The 17,039-nt window shown below is 45.3% G+C and overlaps 1 protein-coding gene across 5 annotated transcripts in view; it reads left to right on the top strand.

The window, feature by feature from the left end:
* Positions 1-5,663: 5,663 nt before the first annotated feature.
* SUCO (SUN domain containing ossification factor) overlaps positions 5,664-17,039 on the top strand; it is a 156,419-nt gene continuing 145,043 nt past the window's right edge. For 2 of the 5 annotated variants that reach the window (XM_077452994.1, XM_077452993.1), the window contains exon 1: positions 5,665-6,047. In XM_077452994.1, coding sequence (XP_077309120.1) covers positions 5,998-6,047 — 50 coding nt within the window. In that variant the 5' untranslated portion in view covers positions 5,665-5,997. Of the gene's footprint in view, positions 6,048-17,039 lie in introns of all 5 variants that reach the window. The other 3 variants (XM_077452997.1, XM_077452995.1, XM_077452996.1) reach the window with 2 other exon arrangements.

Below are 17,039 nucleotides of genomic sequence, written 5' to 3'. Positions count from 1 at the left end.
ATCACCATACTCGGGAGTAATAGCAGAATGTGTTTTGGGGTGTAATTTGTGGTATGCATATGCTGTGTGTGAGAAATAACCTGATAATATGACAATTTTGTGAAAAAAAAAAAAAGTAAAAAGAATCTTGATTTTGAAAAGAATTGTGGGAAAAAATGACAACTTCAAAAAACTCATCATGCCTCTTACTAAATACCTTGGAATGTCTTCTTTCCAAAAAGGGGTCATTTGGGGGGTATTTGTACTTTTCTGGCATGTTAGGGTCTCAAGAATTGAAATAGGCCGTCAGTCCTTCAGGTGTGATCAATTTTCAGATATTGGCACCATAGCTTGTGGACTCTATAACTTTCACAAAGACCAAATAATATCCACCAATTTGTACTTATTTTTACCAAAGATATGTAGTAGTATAAATTTTGGCCAAAATTTATGAAGAAAAAATTACTAATCTGCTAAATTTTCTAACAGAAACAGAGAAAAATTCGTTTTTTTACAGAATTTTCGGTATTTTTTCTTTTATAGCACAAAAAATAAAAAACCCAGCGGTGATTAAATACCACCAAAAGAAAGCTCTATTTGTGTGAAAAAAAGGACAAAAATTTCATATAGGTCCAGTGTTGCATGACTGAGTAATTGTCATTCAAAATGCGAGAGCACCGAAAGCTGAAAATTGGTCTGGTTATTAAGGGTGTTTAAGTGCCCAGTGGTCAAGTGGTTAAAACATATGTAATACCAGTACCTTGAAATGACAGGAACATTTTTCAACTTATAAATAGTATGCAATTTTTTGCACTGTCACAGGAGAGCGCCATAACTACCTCCTTGATATATACAGCTCTCCCCAACCTATTAGGTTGGGATTTTTTGGTAGTGGCAGCCTCCCTCCCTTATAAGCGATTTAACTAATTTTAAGCGATTTTTAGCGACTTAACTAATCCTTTGCCACTTTTTCCCATAAGATCTCCTGTCTCCATAGCGCAAACCCTATCCCTCTTTTACAGCAAATTTACAGTTATACAAGCTGTACACTCACTACCTTACATTGTAGCAAAGTGTAATTTCTTCAGTGTTGTCACATGAAAAGTTACACTAAAATATTTACAAAAATGTGAGGGTGTACTCACTTTTGTGAGACACTGTATATATATGTATGTATATATATATATATATATATATATATATATATACTTATTTTTTAATAACAAACATGTTATTCTTACCTGCTCTGTGTAGGGGTTTTGCACAGATGTACCCAGATCCTCCTCTTCTTGGATCCCCCGCCGTGGCTCCCTGGCCCTCCCTCCTGTTGAGTGCACCCATAGCAAGCAGCTTGCTATGGGGCACCTGAGCAGGCTTGTTCCTGAGCCACTGCTCTGTGTGTTCATTCACACATGGAGTGTGGCTCAGCCCTGCACCTGCTCTCTCCTTATTGGCTCACTGGCTGTGATTGACAGTAGCAGGAGCCAATGAGGAGGAAGAGACCAGGGAGTTTGCACTGTCACAGGAGAGCGCCATAACTACCTCCTTGATATATACAGTGTAAATTTGCTGTCCCCTCAAAATAACTCAACACACAGCCATTAATGTCTAAACCACTGGCAACAAAAGTAAGTACACCCCTAAGTGAAAATGTCCAAAGTGTCAATATTTTGTGTGGCCACCATTATTTTCCAGCACTGCCTGAACCCTCTTGGGCATGCAGTTCACCAGAGCTTCACAGGTTACCATGGGAGTCCTCTTCCACTCCTCCACAACATTATGGAGCTGGTGGATGTTAGAGACCTTGCGCTCCTCCACCTTCCATTTGAGGATGCCCCACAGATGCTCAATAGGGTTTAGGTCTGGAGACGCCCTCAGTTTCTTTAGCAAGGCAGTGGTCGTCTGGTAGGTGTGTTCGGGGTTGTTATAATGTCAGAATATTGCCCTGCGGCCCAGTTTCCGAAGGGCGGGGGATAATGTTCTTCTTCAGTATGTCACAGTACATGTTGGCATTCATGGTTCCCTCAATGAAGTGTAGCTCTTCAGTGTCGGCAGCACTCATGCAGCCCCAGACCATGACACTCGCACCAACATGCTTGACCGTAGGCAAGACACACTTGTCTTGTACTCCTCACCTGGTTGCCACCACACACGCTTGACAACATCTAACCAAATAAGTTTATCTTGGTCTCATCAGGCCACAGGACATGGTTCCAGTAATCCATGTCCTTAGTCTGCTTGTCTTCAGCAAACAGTTTTTGGACTTTCTTGTGCATCATCTTTAGAAGAGGCTTCCTTCTGGGATGACAGCCATGCAGGCCAATTTGATGCAGTGTGCGGCGTATGGTCTGATCACTGACAGGCTGACACCTCCACCCCTTCAACCTCGGCAGCAATCATATGTCTATTAGGCACATATACAAACTGTTGTAATTCCTACACCGTTCACCTGATTTGGATGTAAATGCCCTCAAATTAAAGCTGAAAGTCTACAGTTAAAGCACATCTTGTTTGTTTCATTTCAAACCCATTGCGCTGGTGTATATAGAAAAAAAGATTGGAATTGTGTTGATGTCCCAATATTTATGGACCTGGCTGTAGAGTTCTTTTACCATGAGGTGCCATGTTGAACTTCCAGTGACCAGTATGAGAGTGAGAGCAAGAACACCAAATTTAACACACATGCTCCCCATTCACACTTGAGACCTTGTAACACCAATGAGTCACATGACACTGTAGAGGGAAAATGGCTATTTGGGCCGAATTTGGATATTTTCACTTAGGGGTGTACTCACTTTTGTCGCCAGTGGTTTAGACATTAACCACTTCAATACCAGGCGCTTTTGCCCCCTTCTTTCCCAGGACAATAGTTACATAGTTAGTAAGGTTGAATAAAGACACCAGTCCAACCTGAGTGAGTGTCTACAATTGTTCCAATCTCTGTACATCGCACACTCACATCGGTCCCTACCCTCAAGGAGCCCACAATCCAAGGTCCCCATTCATATACTAGGGCCAATTTTGGACAGAAGCCAATTAACCTACCTGCATGTCTTTGGAGTGTGGGAGGAAACTGGAATACCCAGAGGAAACCTACGCAGGCACAGGGAAAACATGCAAACTCTAGGCAGATAGTGTCATGGTTGGGATTTGAACCAGCGACCCTTTTTACTGCTAGGTGAGAGTGCTATCCACTACACCACTGTGCTGCCCAAAACACTATACCATAACTACATTTTTATCATTTTTTTCCCACAAATAGAGCTTTCTTTTGGTGGCATTTGATTACCTCTGCGGTGTTTATTTTTGCTAAACAAACTAAAAAGTTTTTCTTTGTTTCTATTGTGAAATTTAGTTTTCTCCTTCACTGACGGGCACTGAGTTGCCACTGATATGTAGAATTGATGGGCACTGACATGCAGCACTGATGGGCACTGACAGGTGGCATTGATGGACACTATTAGATGGCACTGATGGGCAACACTGATTGGGCAGGTACTGACAGTTATTAATGCTGGGCACTGAGATGGACACTGATTGGCACTGTGGTGGGCTCTGATTGGCACTGTGGTGGGCACTGGCAGACTTTATTATTGGGGCACTGATTGGCACATCTGATGGGGCTGTGCTGATAATCAATGTGCTGATTATCAGCACAGACCCCCTCTCTCTGACAGGGAGAGCCGCCGATCGGCTCTCCTTGTCAGCGTGAACCGAGGAATGCCATTTACCAGCACTTCTGGTTCTCACATTGATCATCTGTGATTGGTCACAGCTGATCACGTGGTAAGAAGCCTCTGTCAGAGGCTTCTTATCATGATCGGAGATGCAGCGTGAAGGGAACTCTTAAGGCGTCAGCATACCAAGACATTGTGGACAATGTCATGCTCCCATCTTTGTGGGAACAGTTTGGGTATGGCCCCTTCCTGTTCCAACATGACTGCGCACCAGTGCACACAAGCTTCCCCCTTTTGAAAAAAAATGAATTTATATTAAAAGCATTTTTTAAAGCAACCCCCCCGTGCTGACACACAAATACGCACGTAGAGCAGGTCTGACATGCGTACAGTGATTGTACTACACCTGTAAGGTATCGCTGTGAACATCACAATGAGAACAATCATTTTAGTACCAGAGCTCACATTTAACTCTAAACTGGTAACTTGAAAAGGCTTTTAACCACTTGACATCCGCGCCAAGGCCGAATGACGGCCACAGTGCGGACCTGAATGTCATGACGGCCTCCCCTGAGAACGCTCCCTGCGCGCGCCGTGATCACTGAGTCAATGAGACTCGGGTGATCACCGATCCGAGTAAGGGGCCGGTCCCGACCCCTTACCATGTTATCAGCTGTCAGATAATGACAGCTGATCACATGATCAAAACAAAAGCTCGGTGATCGTTTTTTTTCCCTCATGCTGACAGCGGAAGAGAAAAAAAAAGCCCATCACCGGCTCATCTTAAAGGGACATGGGTCCCGAAAAGAAAGAGGCAATTATGCCTCATTTATGCCATCTAACAGTGCCCAAAAGTGCCACCTATCAATGCCCACAAGTGGTGCCAATCAGTGCCATCTAGAAGTGCTGCCTATCACTGTAACCCATCAGTGCCCATCACTGCCACCTATCGGTGCCCATCACTGCCACCTCATCAGCGTACATCAATGACGGACAAAAATTACCCGTTTTAAACTTTTATAACAAAATAAAAAAATTTTTTTTTAAATTTGGTCTTTTTACATTTAAAAAAAAAATCGCACAGGTGATCAAATACCACCAAAAGAAATCTCTATTTGGGGGGGAACAAATGATAAAAATGTCATTTGGGTACAGTGTTGTATGACCGTGCTATTGTCATTCAAAGTGCGTCAGCGCTGAAAATTGGTCTGGATAGGAGGGGTGTTTGAGTGCCCAGTAAGCAAATGGTTAAAGCCTTGCCTATGGATGATTTTAGGGACCTTCATTTGTCCCTAATTTAGAGGTGTGTGCAGTTTTAGATCGTGACATGTTTGGCATCTACTTGAACAAAAATTGAGTTATATTGTGCTTGAGTGCACTGAAATTCATTGCAGTGTATTTTTTCAAGTGTATTTGAAACTTTGCTGTTTATTGGCTATGCAAATATCGTGTGACATATAAAATTGCAACCTCCACCATTTTATTCTCTGGAACTTTTGCTTTCAGAAAACATATAACGTACATATAACGGGGTTCTAAGTAATTTTCTATCAACAAATGCTGATTTTCACAATAGCCCCAGACAGCAAGTGGTTAATTTTTGTTTTGCATAAGGTGGAGGATCCCTTTAAATGCACATCTCCTCCTCTGTTGTTGGACAGTGATCTGGTGACAGGGCCTCTTTGTGTGCAGCTCTCTGTCCCAATCAGGGAACACTTTTTTATGCAGATCATATTTCTTCTCTTGTAATAAATGTCTGGATGTTATAGTTCCAACAGAAAAGCAGACAGATCACTTCCTCTGTGTTGGAAGGAAGCTTATCAGCGCTGCACACGGGACATGACGTCACCGTGCTGTAATCCTGGGCTGCCCGTGTCATTCAAAGGTTGCCCTGAACTGTCACCGAGTGAACTATTTCATAACTACCCCCCCCCCCCCCCCCCGATCGGTCCCGGTGGTTTGTTCCTGGACAGTCACTCCTCAGTACGTTCTCAGCCTAACGGCCCTCTCTCAGCTTCCTCCTCCTGCCAGCACCACACAAGCGCTGTTGTCGCGAAGTGCTCATTGGCGCCGCCCACGTTGGAGACAACAAACCAATAGGCTGAGAGGAGGACATGCACATTGGTTCCTGGTTGGCCAGCGCTCAGCCGAATGACGCGTCTCCTTCCACCTCAGCTGGACTTGTAGTTGGAGGCGCTCGCTGGGTAACGGCCGCGGTGGAGGAGTGATTGTGTGCCGGAGGGCTGAGAGGGGGGATCCTTCCGCTGTACGGCGGCCTGAACTCGTCTTTCCTCACAGCCCCGGAGATGCCGGCGAGAATGCCAGGAGTTGCCGGGGAAAGATGACGAAGCGGCTGGTTCTGATAGGCTGCCTCCTACTGGTCTGCTTATGGTGAGAGCTGTATATATGTTTATGGGAGGATGGAGGGAGATATCTATATATATCCCTATATAGAGCACATGGCCTGCACGTGTCCTATATATACACCCCACGCACTGTGTGTGTGGGGAACCTTCCTCAGGTGTGGGCTACATCCCCTGTCAGGTGTCTCTTTGCTGTATGTGTCCCATTGGGGACATTTATTTTCACTTCCTGTCCTGGAGACACAACAGGAGGTTGGAGGAAACCTCCCAAAGTGAAGGGACAGGCCAATTCGCATGATAATTTACCATTCTGTCTACTTCTCCTATACACCTCGAGGGCTCCGCTGCTCTTGCCGATGGAGGGGGTGCTCTGCCGCTCTTACTGATATGCAGGGGGGGCTTTGCTGATTATGGGGTGGCCTCTGCTGCTCTTGCCACTTTATGGGGGGGCTTTGATTATGTGGGCTCTGCCACTCTTGCTGATTTATGGGGGCTGGGGCTCTTGACGATTTATGGGGGCGGTCCCTGCCCCTCTTGCTGATTATGGGGGGCTCTGCCGATATGTGGGGGGTGCTCTGCTTATTTATGGGGTTGCTCTGCCGCTCTTGCTGATTTATATGGGACTCTTCCGATATGTGTGCGGGAGGGCCTCTGTCGCTCTTGCTGATTGAGGGCACGTATAGAGCTATGTTCATGTGGTGTTGTCATTATACATAGGAGATCAGGAAATGTACAGTCCTTCAAGGGTTAGTTCACCACTTCAGAAAAATGTAAATGGGAACGGACACCGGATACCCCACCCCTGATCGCCATTGTACTTGCCCCTGGGGTTGCTGAGCTGTAAGTGCCCAGGCTGCCACTCCAGTGATTTGATCTCCACTATACTTAATCAGCACTTTCAGGATGACCCAGATGGCTTTTGATTGGTCAGCGATGTTAATCTGATGGTGTTGACCAATTGGAATCCATCTGGTCTGCCCTGGAAAAGTGGGGATTTAAAAAAAATTAATCAGCTCAGCAACTCTGAAGGTAAGTACAGTGGTGGATGGGGGGGATCATGTTCACCTTTAAAGTTTTTGCCATAAAGGGTCAGTTCACACCATAGAAAAGCTGTCCAGATGCATTCCACGTGCTTTTCAGCATGTGTGTTTTTGATGCAGTAAGAGGCTCCGTACCAGGTGATCAGCTGTGACCAATCACAGCTGATCATCGCGTGAACTAAGAGGTGCCGGTAAGCGGCATTCCTTTGTTCGCGCTGACAGTGAGCCAATCGGCGGCACTCTGTCAGAGGAGGGGTCTGTGCTGATAATCGGCAGCACATTGATTATCAACATAGCCCCATCAGATGTGCCCATCACCTGCCAGTCAGTGCCCCCTCAAAAAAATCTCAGTGCTAATCGGAGCCCATCACAGTGCCATTCAGTGCTCAGCGGTAACACCTGTCAGTACCTCATTATCTATGCCCATCAATTCTACACATCAATGCCTCCTCATCAGTGCCAACTCAGTGCCCATCAGTGAAGGCGAAAACATTTTAGGACAAACTAAGAAAAGCCCCCTTTTTTTCTTTTTTTTTTTAATCATTTTAGTCCTTTATTTATTTTTTTTTGTAGTTTTTAGCAAAAAATAAAAACCCCAGAGGTAATCAAATACCACCAAAAGAAAGCTCTAGTTGTGAGAAGAAAATTATAAAAATTTGGTTTTGTGCACAGTGTTGCATGACCACGCAATTGTCATTCAAACTGCGATAGCACTGAAAGCTGAAAATTGTCCTGGGCAGGAAGGGGTGAAAATGCCTGGTGTTGAAGTGGTTAAATAAGGACGTGTGTTCCAGGGCATTATGCTTTTTACATCGTTCCAATGCAGGAAAAATGCAGCATGGTCTACTGCATGTACTAGTGTGAACTGTGCCATTAAAAACCACATAACCCATGTTCCATGGGTTATGTGAGCAATAAAAAATAAACCGTTCTATCCTTTAAAGCCAAGGAAGCTTCTTTTGTTTGATCTGCAACTGCCGTGTTGCTGCACATGTGATCAGTTATGACACCGGACATTTGATAGTTTGACAGTTTTGGTTGAGGACACAAGCAAAGGTGACAGCTGGCAATCCTAGCATTCCAGGAATGTTCTTCTTCTCTTTTTTTTTTTTTTTTTTTTTTTTTTTTTTAAACATTTAGGGACTGTTGACACTAGATGCAGTTCCGTGTGCTCTTTTTTTTTTCTGCACTAAAAACGCATGCAATGTATTCCAATGGCTCTTGTTCACACCAATGCAGTCAGTTTCTGCATCTGGAACTGACTGCAGTGGTGTAAACTAGAGCCATTGGAATACATGGGAAAAACGCTGTGCATGCATTTTTAGGGCCAGTTCACACCACAAAATGCACTCCTACGTTCCTGATCAGTTTTTGCTTACAGTTCACACCATACGCAGTTCCAGTGCGTTTTTGGTTCAATGCTAGGTTCCAGTACAGTTCTGTGCAGAAAAAAATGCAGCACGCATAGCATGCATTAAGGTGAAAAAACATGAGGGTTTACAACCCCTTTAAAGCGGTTGTGTACCCGCTGACACTTTTTTTTTTTTTTTTTTTCCCCCCATGTAAGGCAAAAGGCATAATGAGCTAGTATGCACCGCATACTAGCTCATTGAAATACTTACCTTAGAACAAGGCGCCGGCATCTCACCCGATCCATGCTGAGGGAGCTGACATGTTCCCTCGGCGTCTCTTCCAGGTATAGCGGCTCCGGCGCTGTGATTGGCCAGAGCCGCAATGTTGTTGCTCCCACGCATGCACGTGGGAGACTTTGGTCCGGCAGCAGCTGGGGGTACAAACTTGAGCTGCATAGGACATTAGGGATAGTGACACAGGCCATAGAAGATGGGGGTGGGCTAATGGATAGTCTTTTATATCCAGGCAGGATCAAAAAAAGGATAAGTCAGGATGACAAAACAACATTCCGCCAATTCCCCCCCCCCCCCCCCCCCATGGAGAAATGTGAAACTTTGTTAGCTGGCAACGTGGTAAATAGTAATTAAGGAACCCAGTTAGTAACCAGTGTATCAGGAACGTTGGCCTAGCAGGCACTTGATATCCACATTCTATGGAGAAGATTGGCCATCAGTAATGATCAGTGCCAAGGCAGGGTGTCAATCCAGGCTGAGGCCTCCTCATGGGGATGTAAAAAACCGGACAGACTCACCGTCTTCTACCCACAGACTAGCTGGAAACAACATTCTGTACTTTATACTCTTGGAGTGGAGTCTGGCTCTCATCGAATCAAAAGATTTCCGTTTCCTCTGTTTCTAGTGAATAATCTGGGAAAAGCGATCACAGAAGTGGAGCAACTTAAAGATGAAAGTGCATGGTGGTGCTCCTTGGGGCCCCCTGGTGGAGGGTATACTGTGAACTCGCTCTACAGTAAAAAATGGTGAAAAGCGAGCAGAAGGAAGCAGCTGCTGTAGTAGACGCTCAGCAAAGGCAGTGTCATCAGCACCCTCAGGCAGGCCCAAAATGTGCAGGTTATTTCTTCTGTTATGATTTTCGGCATCTTCAGCTCAAGCCTCCAGCGCCTTAACCCTAGTTTTTAGGTAGATCAGCTTCATGGTCGCGTACCTTGTCTTCAGTCTGGGAGACCCCCCCGCTCCACCTCAGTCTGGGTCGCCATGTGGTCAGGAAATTAGGCCTTACCTGTGATGCTGGTTGTTGCGGCCGTGCGATGGGTTTTAGCCTGCGATCGTCACCTACACATGCCCTGGAGGTAACCCTGAGCCGGGGGGGGGGGGGGGGAGAGAGACAGACCTGTTATAGGTAGTTCTGCACCTGATAAGAGCTAGAAGAGTAGTGGGTCTCTGGGAGCTCAGACACTACACGTCTGCTCCTAGCGTCATCCTGGACACGCCCTAGGGCTTCCATCTCCACCAGGTTTTCCTTCTGGGTTCAGGTGCTTTGGCTTTGACTGCCTGAGACGCAATGACGTCACTCGCACAGGAGTCCTGGCCGCTGCACAGAGCTTTTAAGGGATGGCATGCGTATGCTGTCCCTTCAGAGCGCCAGTGATGTCACTGGATGCATGCAGTGTGAATGTCTTTTAAACCGTGCAAGTTACCTGTGCAAGTTAAGCAGATATTCACTATACCTACATGTAAGCTTTGTTATAGGCTTACCTGCAAGTACAAGTCCAAAAAAAGACTTTAATTCCAGTTTAAGGTCAAATAAAAATCTCTTGCCATTACTTTAATGACCCTGTAATCTATTTTTTTATAAATTTGTTCCTTATTGTGGTGTTCTGACTCATTTGTATCGTCTGAGCTCCCAAACCTCTCCTTTTCCCACTCACTACGGTTTTGTTTGAAATGAGCATTGTACATTAGTTGTGGTCAGGTGCGCTTCTCTCTCCACACTACAAATCCCATCGTCCATGTTGAGAGTGAGCAAGAGAGGGGTGACAATGTTCCTACATACAGTGAGGCCAGGGAGAATACGGTAAATGGAGCCTCGTATCATGAAGTCTGATTACAGCAGAGAAAGAAGAAACTCAGAGCAACAGAAGGGACTTTTCTGAGATGTATTTTTATTTTTTTTTTTAATCTGAGTTTAGTGTCACTTTAACTCTGCGTGTGCTGGCTATTTTTTTTTCTGCTTCTCACAGCACAAAGTATTCCTGTGTCCTGATGCTGCATTTAGACACAGCTGAACACAGCAGCCTATTCACCCTGACTTGCCAACCTGAAGGAGGCCTTAAAGGGGTTTTTTCACCTTGATGCATTAAGGTGAAAAACCTTCTGTCGCTCACCAGTCCCCTCAAGCCCCCGTTATACTTGCCTAAGTCCTGTGTTTGCCATGATGGGAACAATCACGCCAGCTCTGGCCGGTGTCATGTCTTGTTTGGATAGATTGATAGCAACGCAGCCATTGGCTCCTGTTGCTGTAAATCAAATCCAATGATGCGGGGGCCGAGTCCTGCTTTCTATGTCAATAGACACAGAAGCAGGACACTGGAGCGTGCCTGCATGGGTGTCCACGAAGGAGAGCGGTTCTCTGGGGGCACTCGAAAATAGGAGGAGCCAGGAGCGCTGCTGAGGGACCCAGAAGAGGAGGATCAGGGTCACTCTGTGCAAAACAAACTACACAGCGGAGGTAAGTATGACATGTTGTGTGTTTGTTTTTTTTTTTTTTTTTTAAGAAAGCCCTGAACCTTTACAATCCCTTTAAACTTGCCACACGGCTTACTATCTGCCAACAGTTACCTAGTGCAAGTGGCTGCCTGATTGGACACATTAGGTAGGTCCTCATATTTCATAGTCTTATAATATTCGTACAAAGATTGCGCTGTGAGATTGTAATGTGTATGGTGACCCTTATTAACAGTAGCAGTTGGGGAAGGGGGCGTTAAAACCCTGTGGTTGAGGTGTGCTAGTTCAGTGAACAAAGGGTTTAAACCGTTGGTGAAGATGATTAACGTTTTACCACAGTGCACTGGAAGGTGGCACATGTCACTGCAGAGAGATAAATGAGTGTCACTTTGTGAAGTGTCAAATCAAGTTCAATAAAAATAAAATAAACATTTCAGAGACATGCATTGCACTGCAGCCTACTTACTGCCTCTGATCAGACGGCGTTTGGCACGTGGTGCTGAGTGAAGGGAGCCTTGTACATACCTGAAAGTCTATCCACACCTAGAACAGTGTATGTTCTACAAATACCCTTTCTTGTCACTGACAGAATGTTATAAACCAAAAATCTTATCTGCCTTGAATGATGTGTATGTATGTTGTATACACTGAGCCTGTGGAATAGTGTGCTGTTTCTGATGTACTGTATCTGACACCATTCCATTGTTATGGAAAGTACACACTCACTACCCAAGTCAGGGCATAGACTAAGGCCTCTTTCACACGGGGCGGATCAGTAATGCTCCGCCCCGTGAAGATCCGCTCGCTCAGCGGGGATCGCTCCGTTGTCCCTGCTGAGCTGGCTGCGGACAAGGCGGTCTCCGCACACTGTGCGGGGACCGCCCTGTCAGCTCTCCTTTCTCCTCTATGGGGATCGGATGAGCACGGACCGTCTGTCCGTGTTAATCCGATCCGCTCTGCAGACGGATAGAAAAATAGGATTTTCCTCAGTCTGCAGAATCGGACTGTTGCGGAGGCGGACGAAATCGGGTGTCTGCGGATACTCATCCGCAGACACCCGCTATCCCATAGGGATGAATGTATGTCCGTATTTCATCCGCAAATGGATGGATGAAATACGGACATACCATCCACATGTGTGAAAGGGGCCTTACAAATCTTTATAATATGGGAGTTGCTCTGTGAGTATCTGTGGTTGAGCCACGTTTTTGTTGTCCCTGACTGCTCATTTGCTGGCTTGGGTCTGTTTACATGGCCACAATGCTTTTCAGAGTGGCAGTTTGATTTGGTATGTTGCGTTTGACAGAACTTGCCTAATAAAGTGAATGGGACCACACTGTAGCCATATGCCAAACACAGCTTTGGTGGTTGTGGTTCAACGTAAAGTCTATTTGGGAGGAAAAAGAAATGGCGACATCCATGCCTGAGTGCCTGTAAGCCAGGTCTAAGCTGCCTCTGAAAAAGCAATTCACTGCTGATTGCCTTTCAGAGAGCAGTGGAGCCTGCTGCCTGTGTGAATGAGCCTTTGCTGTGCAGGATTGATTTTGTGTGTGTGTATGTGTGTGTGTCTGGGAAAAGGGGGTTTAAAAGGGACACAGGGTTTGCATATCTGCGGATTACAGAGCATAGGTTGGAAGAGAGGACTGCTCTGACAGCTTTTTCTGGATGGGGCTGTGTAGTTTGGAGATTCCTCAGAGTCTTGGGTGGGGTGGGATGGGATCCCCAACCTTGTGTCCGGGTCTTTTGGATAGCCAGCAGGGTGTGTGCCCAGGTGCACACAGCCCATATAACGAGGGACTGGTGAGATAAGGAAGGTGGAGTGTGAGCAGCTTGCTGCTGCTGTTTGGAGAGTAGTCTGCCCTGTGGGGGACTGTAGTCCATGTAAGAGGGATTCTTTGGGAAAGGCTGGCCAGCCTTGAGAGTCGGAAGACTACGGAAGCCAGGCAGTCCAAGGGGCTGGAAATAACGCTGAGCGCAAGCAGAGGAACTGCTGACGAGAGAGCCAGTGACTTGGTATGTTTTCATTTTATGAGTGCTTAATGGCGTTAAACCCCTGCATGGGATTTCTGGGTGGACTTTTTTTTTTTTCTTTTTTTTTTTTTTCCCTTTAATAAACTTAGGCTACCAGGCCCTTAACTATAAATGACTGTCTGATGTGGACTCGGTGCACAAAAATGCATCTAACCACTTGAGCTAAATATCTATATCTTTATATTTCTGCAAAAAAAGTACAGCATATGCTTCTTATGTTTTGATTTTTCCAGAAGCATGTATGGCATGCACTTTATAGTTGTGCTGTATATGGTTATCCCACATAGGGTTACACAAGCCACTGTGCTTGTTTTAAACATTAGCGTTTTTGTTTTATTTGTTTTAAAAATTTTTTTTTTTGGTTCTTGCATTCCCATTAATCATTATTTTACCTCTTCTATTATTATATCTGTAACAATCAAAGTTCTGCCTTCTTCTTTAAGACTTATTCACATATACTGTGGTGGCCTGCACTTTTCTGCACTGGATAAAAGCAGGTCACTGCTAGGGCACATAGAAAACATCAAGTTCTATGTTCCTCAATGCTGGCGTGATGTAGACCTATTGAGACGTGCCGCATTGTTTGACAGCGCCTTGGAAGACATCTCGATGCACCACATGGAGTCCTGAATGGAGTGTAAATGCACACACAGAAGGTGAACGATCTCTAGGCATCCTTCATCACTGCTGCTACACAGTGGATACCAGCCAGAAACTTACCAAAACAGATTATTGTAATGCGTGGCTGGTGTGAAAGTACTCTTAAAGTGGTGCAAGTGCAGCATTCTAAACTAGGAGACTTGTGTGTTGAGTGGTATGGTGTATATAATTCATGCAACACAATGTTCAGAATCCAGCAATCTGGAGTATGTGAACTACAGCACCGTGTACAACTTGTGCCTATCCCTAGTATATACAGGTGAAACTCGAAAAAATTAGAATATCGTGCAAAAGTTAATTTATTTCACTAAGGCAACCTAAAAGGTGAAACTAATATATGAAATAGACTCATTACATGCAAAGCAACATGGTTCAAGCCATGATTTGTCATAATTGTAGTGATTATGGCTTACAGCTAGGGGTGCAATGGATAAAAAAACACGGATCGGAACGTTCCTCTGATTAGCAAATAAGAATTGAATTTGCAAAAACCTGTGAAAATTCCACCACCATATAGTCCCCACTGTAATATCCACAATCTCCCCAACTGTAATATTGGCTGGGTATTGCAGAGTATTGCGGGATGGCTGCTTCCATCCGACCTCTCCCCTCCACTGTACAGATCAGTACAGAGAGGGGGGAGAGAAACCGTCAGAGCGATCACATTGTAAACACCTGGGTGTAGAAAGATGGCTGCCACTTCGGAGCTAGGCCGAAGCCGAGACTGCGGAATGTGCCGATCCGAGCGGGGTGACCCGTTCGGATCATGGATCGGTGACGATCCGTTGCACCCCTACTTACAGCTCATGAAAACCCCCAAATCCAAAATCTCAGACAATTAGAATATTACATGCAATCAATAAAAAAAGGATTGTACATAGAATAATATCGGACCTCTGAAAAGTATAAGCATGCATATGTACTGCAGCAATTGCCGCTTCAATGCGGCGTGGCATGGAAGCCATCAGCCTGTAGCACTGCTGAGATGAGATGTTATGGAAGACCAGGATGTTTCAATAGCAGACTTCAGCTCTTCTGCAGTGTTTGGTCTCATGTCTCTCATCTTTCTTTTGGCAATGCCCCATAGATGCTCTATGGGGTTCAGGTCAGGCAAGTTTGCTGGCCAATCAAGCACAGTAATTCCACTGGCATTGAACCGGGCTTTGGTGCTTTTGGTAGTGTGGGCAGGTGCCAAGTCCTGCTGGAAAATGAAGTCCGCATCCCCATAGAGCTTGTCTGCAGAAGGAAGCATGAAGTGCTCCAAAATCTCCTGGTAGACGACTGCGTTGACCGTGGACTTAATAAAGCACAGTGGACCAACACCAGCAGATGACATGGCTCCCCAAATCAGCACAGACTGTGGAAACTTCACACTGGACTTCAAGCATCTTGCAGTGTGTGCCTCTCCTTTCTTCCTCCATACTTGGTTTCCAAATGAGATTTAAAATTTGCTCTCATCAGAAAAGAGGACTTTGGACCACTGAGCAACAGGCCAGGTCTGTTTTTTCTTTAGCCGAAGTAAGACGCTTCTGATGTTTGTTTGTTCAGGAGTGGCTTGACGAGGAATATGACATTTGAAGCCCATGTCCAGGATCCGTCTGTGTGGTGGCTCTTGATGCACTGACTCCAGCCTCACTCCACTCCTTTTGAAAATCCCCAACGCTTTTCATTGGCCTTTCCCTGACAATCCTCTCCAGGCTGCGTCATCCCTGCTGCTTGTGCACCTTTTACTTCCACACTTTTCCCTTCCACATAACTTTCTATTATTGTGCTTTGATACAGCACTTTGGGAACATCCAACTTCTTTTGCAATTACCTTTCCCTCCTTATGGAGAGTGTTAATGATGGTTTTCTGCACAAATGTCAGGTCAGCAGTCTTTCCCATGATTGTGATTCCTACTGAACCAGATTGAGAGACCATTTAAAGGCTCAAGAACCCTTTGCAGGTGTTATGGCTTAATTATGGCGTTTTATGATGAGGAAAGGAGTGGCGGAGAGCAGTTTAAAGGTAGAATCGAGGCAAACCTTGCATCCAATGTTTCATTCACACAATCAGATAATCGTACGACTTATCGTTCGCATTTTGTTGCATAATACTAATCTCAAATTCAACAGTGCATTTTGCGCTCTACGAAATTTTACTTTTTTTTTTCTTCCCAATTCTGGAAAACCTTGTTTGCATAGCTACATATCGGAAACTATGTCAAATATGTGTGACCCCCTGTGTCTGCCATGCCTTTTGGCTGTTTCCATTTGTATTGTAGAGGCGTATCCATTATGTGAATGGCTGTTTGTACGCATGAGATGTAAATTACTGAAGAATGCATAGGCTTGCTACAATTAATGGGCTGTATTTTTTTAGCTTGGTTAAAAAAAAAAAAAAAATCCTATGCATTAAGGTGAAAAAACACCTGTCAGTATCTGCCTCCCACCCCCCCATCCGGTTTTACTTACCTGACCCCCTCAAACTTGACCCACAGGGACGCGCTGTCTCTCTGCCCGGGGTTCTCGGCGGTTGATTGGATAGATTGATAGCAGTGCAGCCATTGGCTCTTGCTGCTGTCAATCAAAACCAGTGATGCGAGCGCCAGAGGATGGGGCCGAGTTATTTACTCGCTAGTGAAGTAAGGGCACGGAGGGCAGTACAAAGTAAATATCTCCTAAACTGTGTATGTTTAGGAGATATTTGCTGTACCTATAGGTAGGCCTTATAGGTTTACCTGTAGGTACAACTTGTAAATAAACCCTGTACTAATATAAGTGCCATCAGTTGTTCCAAACTTAAAATTCAGCTAGAGATTTCAAGCATAAATATCATTGCATCATATAAAAAGGTGCAGATCGTTTTGTGAAATGACATCGGGGGTCATCGGGACTGATGTGTACACACGCTACTGTGCATGTGTGATCACTATGGCCATTTACAAGGGTTTTGTTTTGGATTTGTGTCTCTATCTGCCTGCATTTCCGCTGGGAGACATGCGATGCGGGAACCCGCAGTGGATTCGCAGCGTTCCCGCATCGCAGCAGTGTGAACCTAGCCTTAAAGCGGGAGTCCACCGGGACTCCGCGTTTTTTTATTTTTTTTTTAAAGCCAGCAGCTACAAATACTGCAGCTGCTGACTTTTAAATAGTGACACTTACCTGTCCAGCGTGCCCGCGATGTCGGCACCCGAAGCCGCTCGCTCGTGC

Source organism: Lithobates pipiens, unplaced genomic scaffold (genome assembly GCF_037356315.1).
Source record: "Lithobates pipiens isolate NorthernLeopardFrog02 unplaced genomic scaffold, aLitPip1_a1.2 Scaffold_23, whole genome shotgun sequence".
NCBI lineage: Eukaryota > Metazoa > Chordata > Amphibia > Anura > Ranidae > Lithobates > Lithobates pipiens.
The sequence above is the reverse complement of the archived record's forward strand: the minus strand, read 5'-3'. Positions and strand labels throughout refer to the sequence as shown.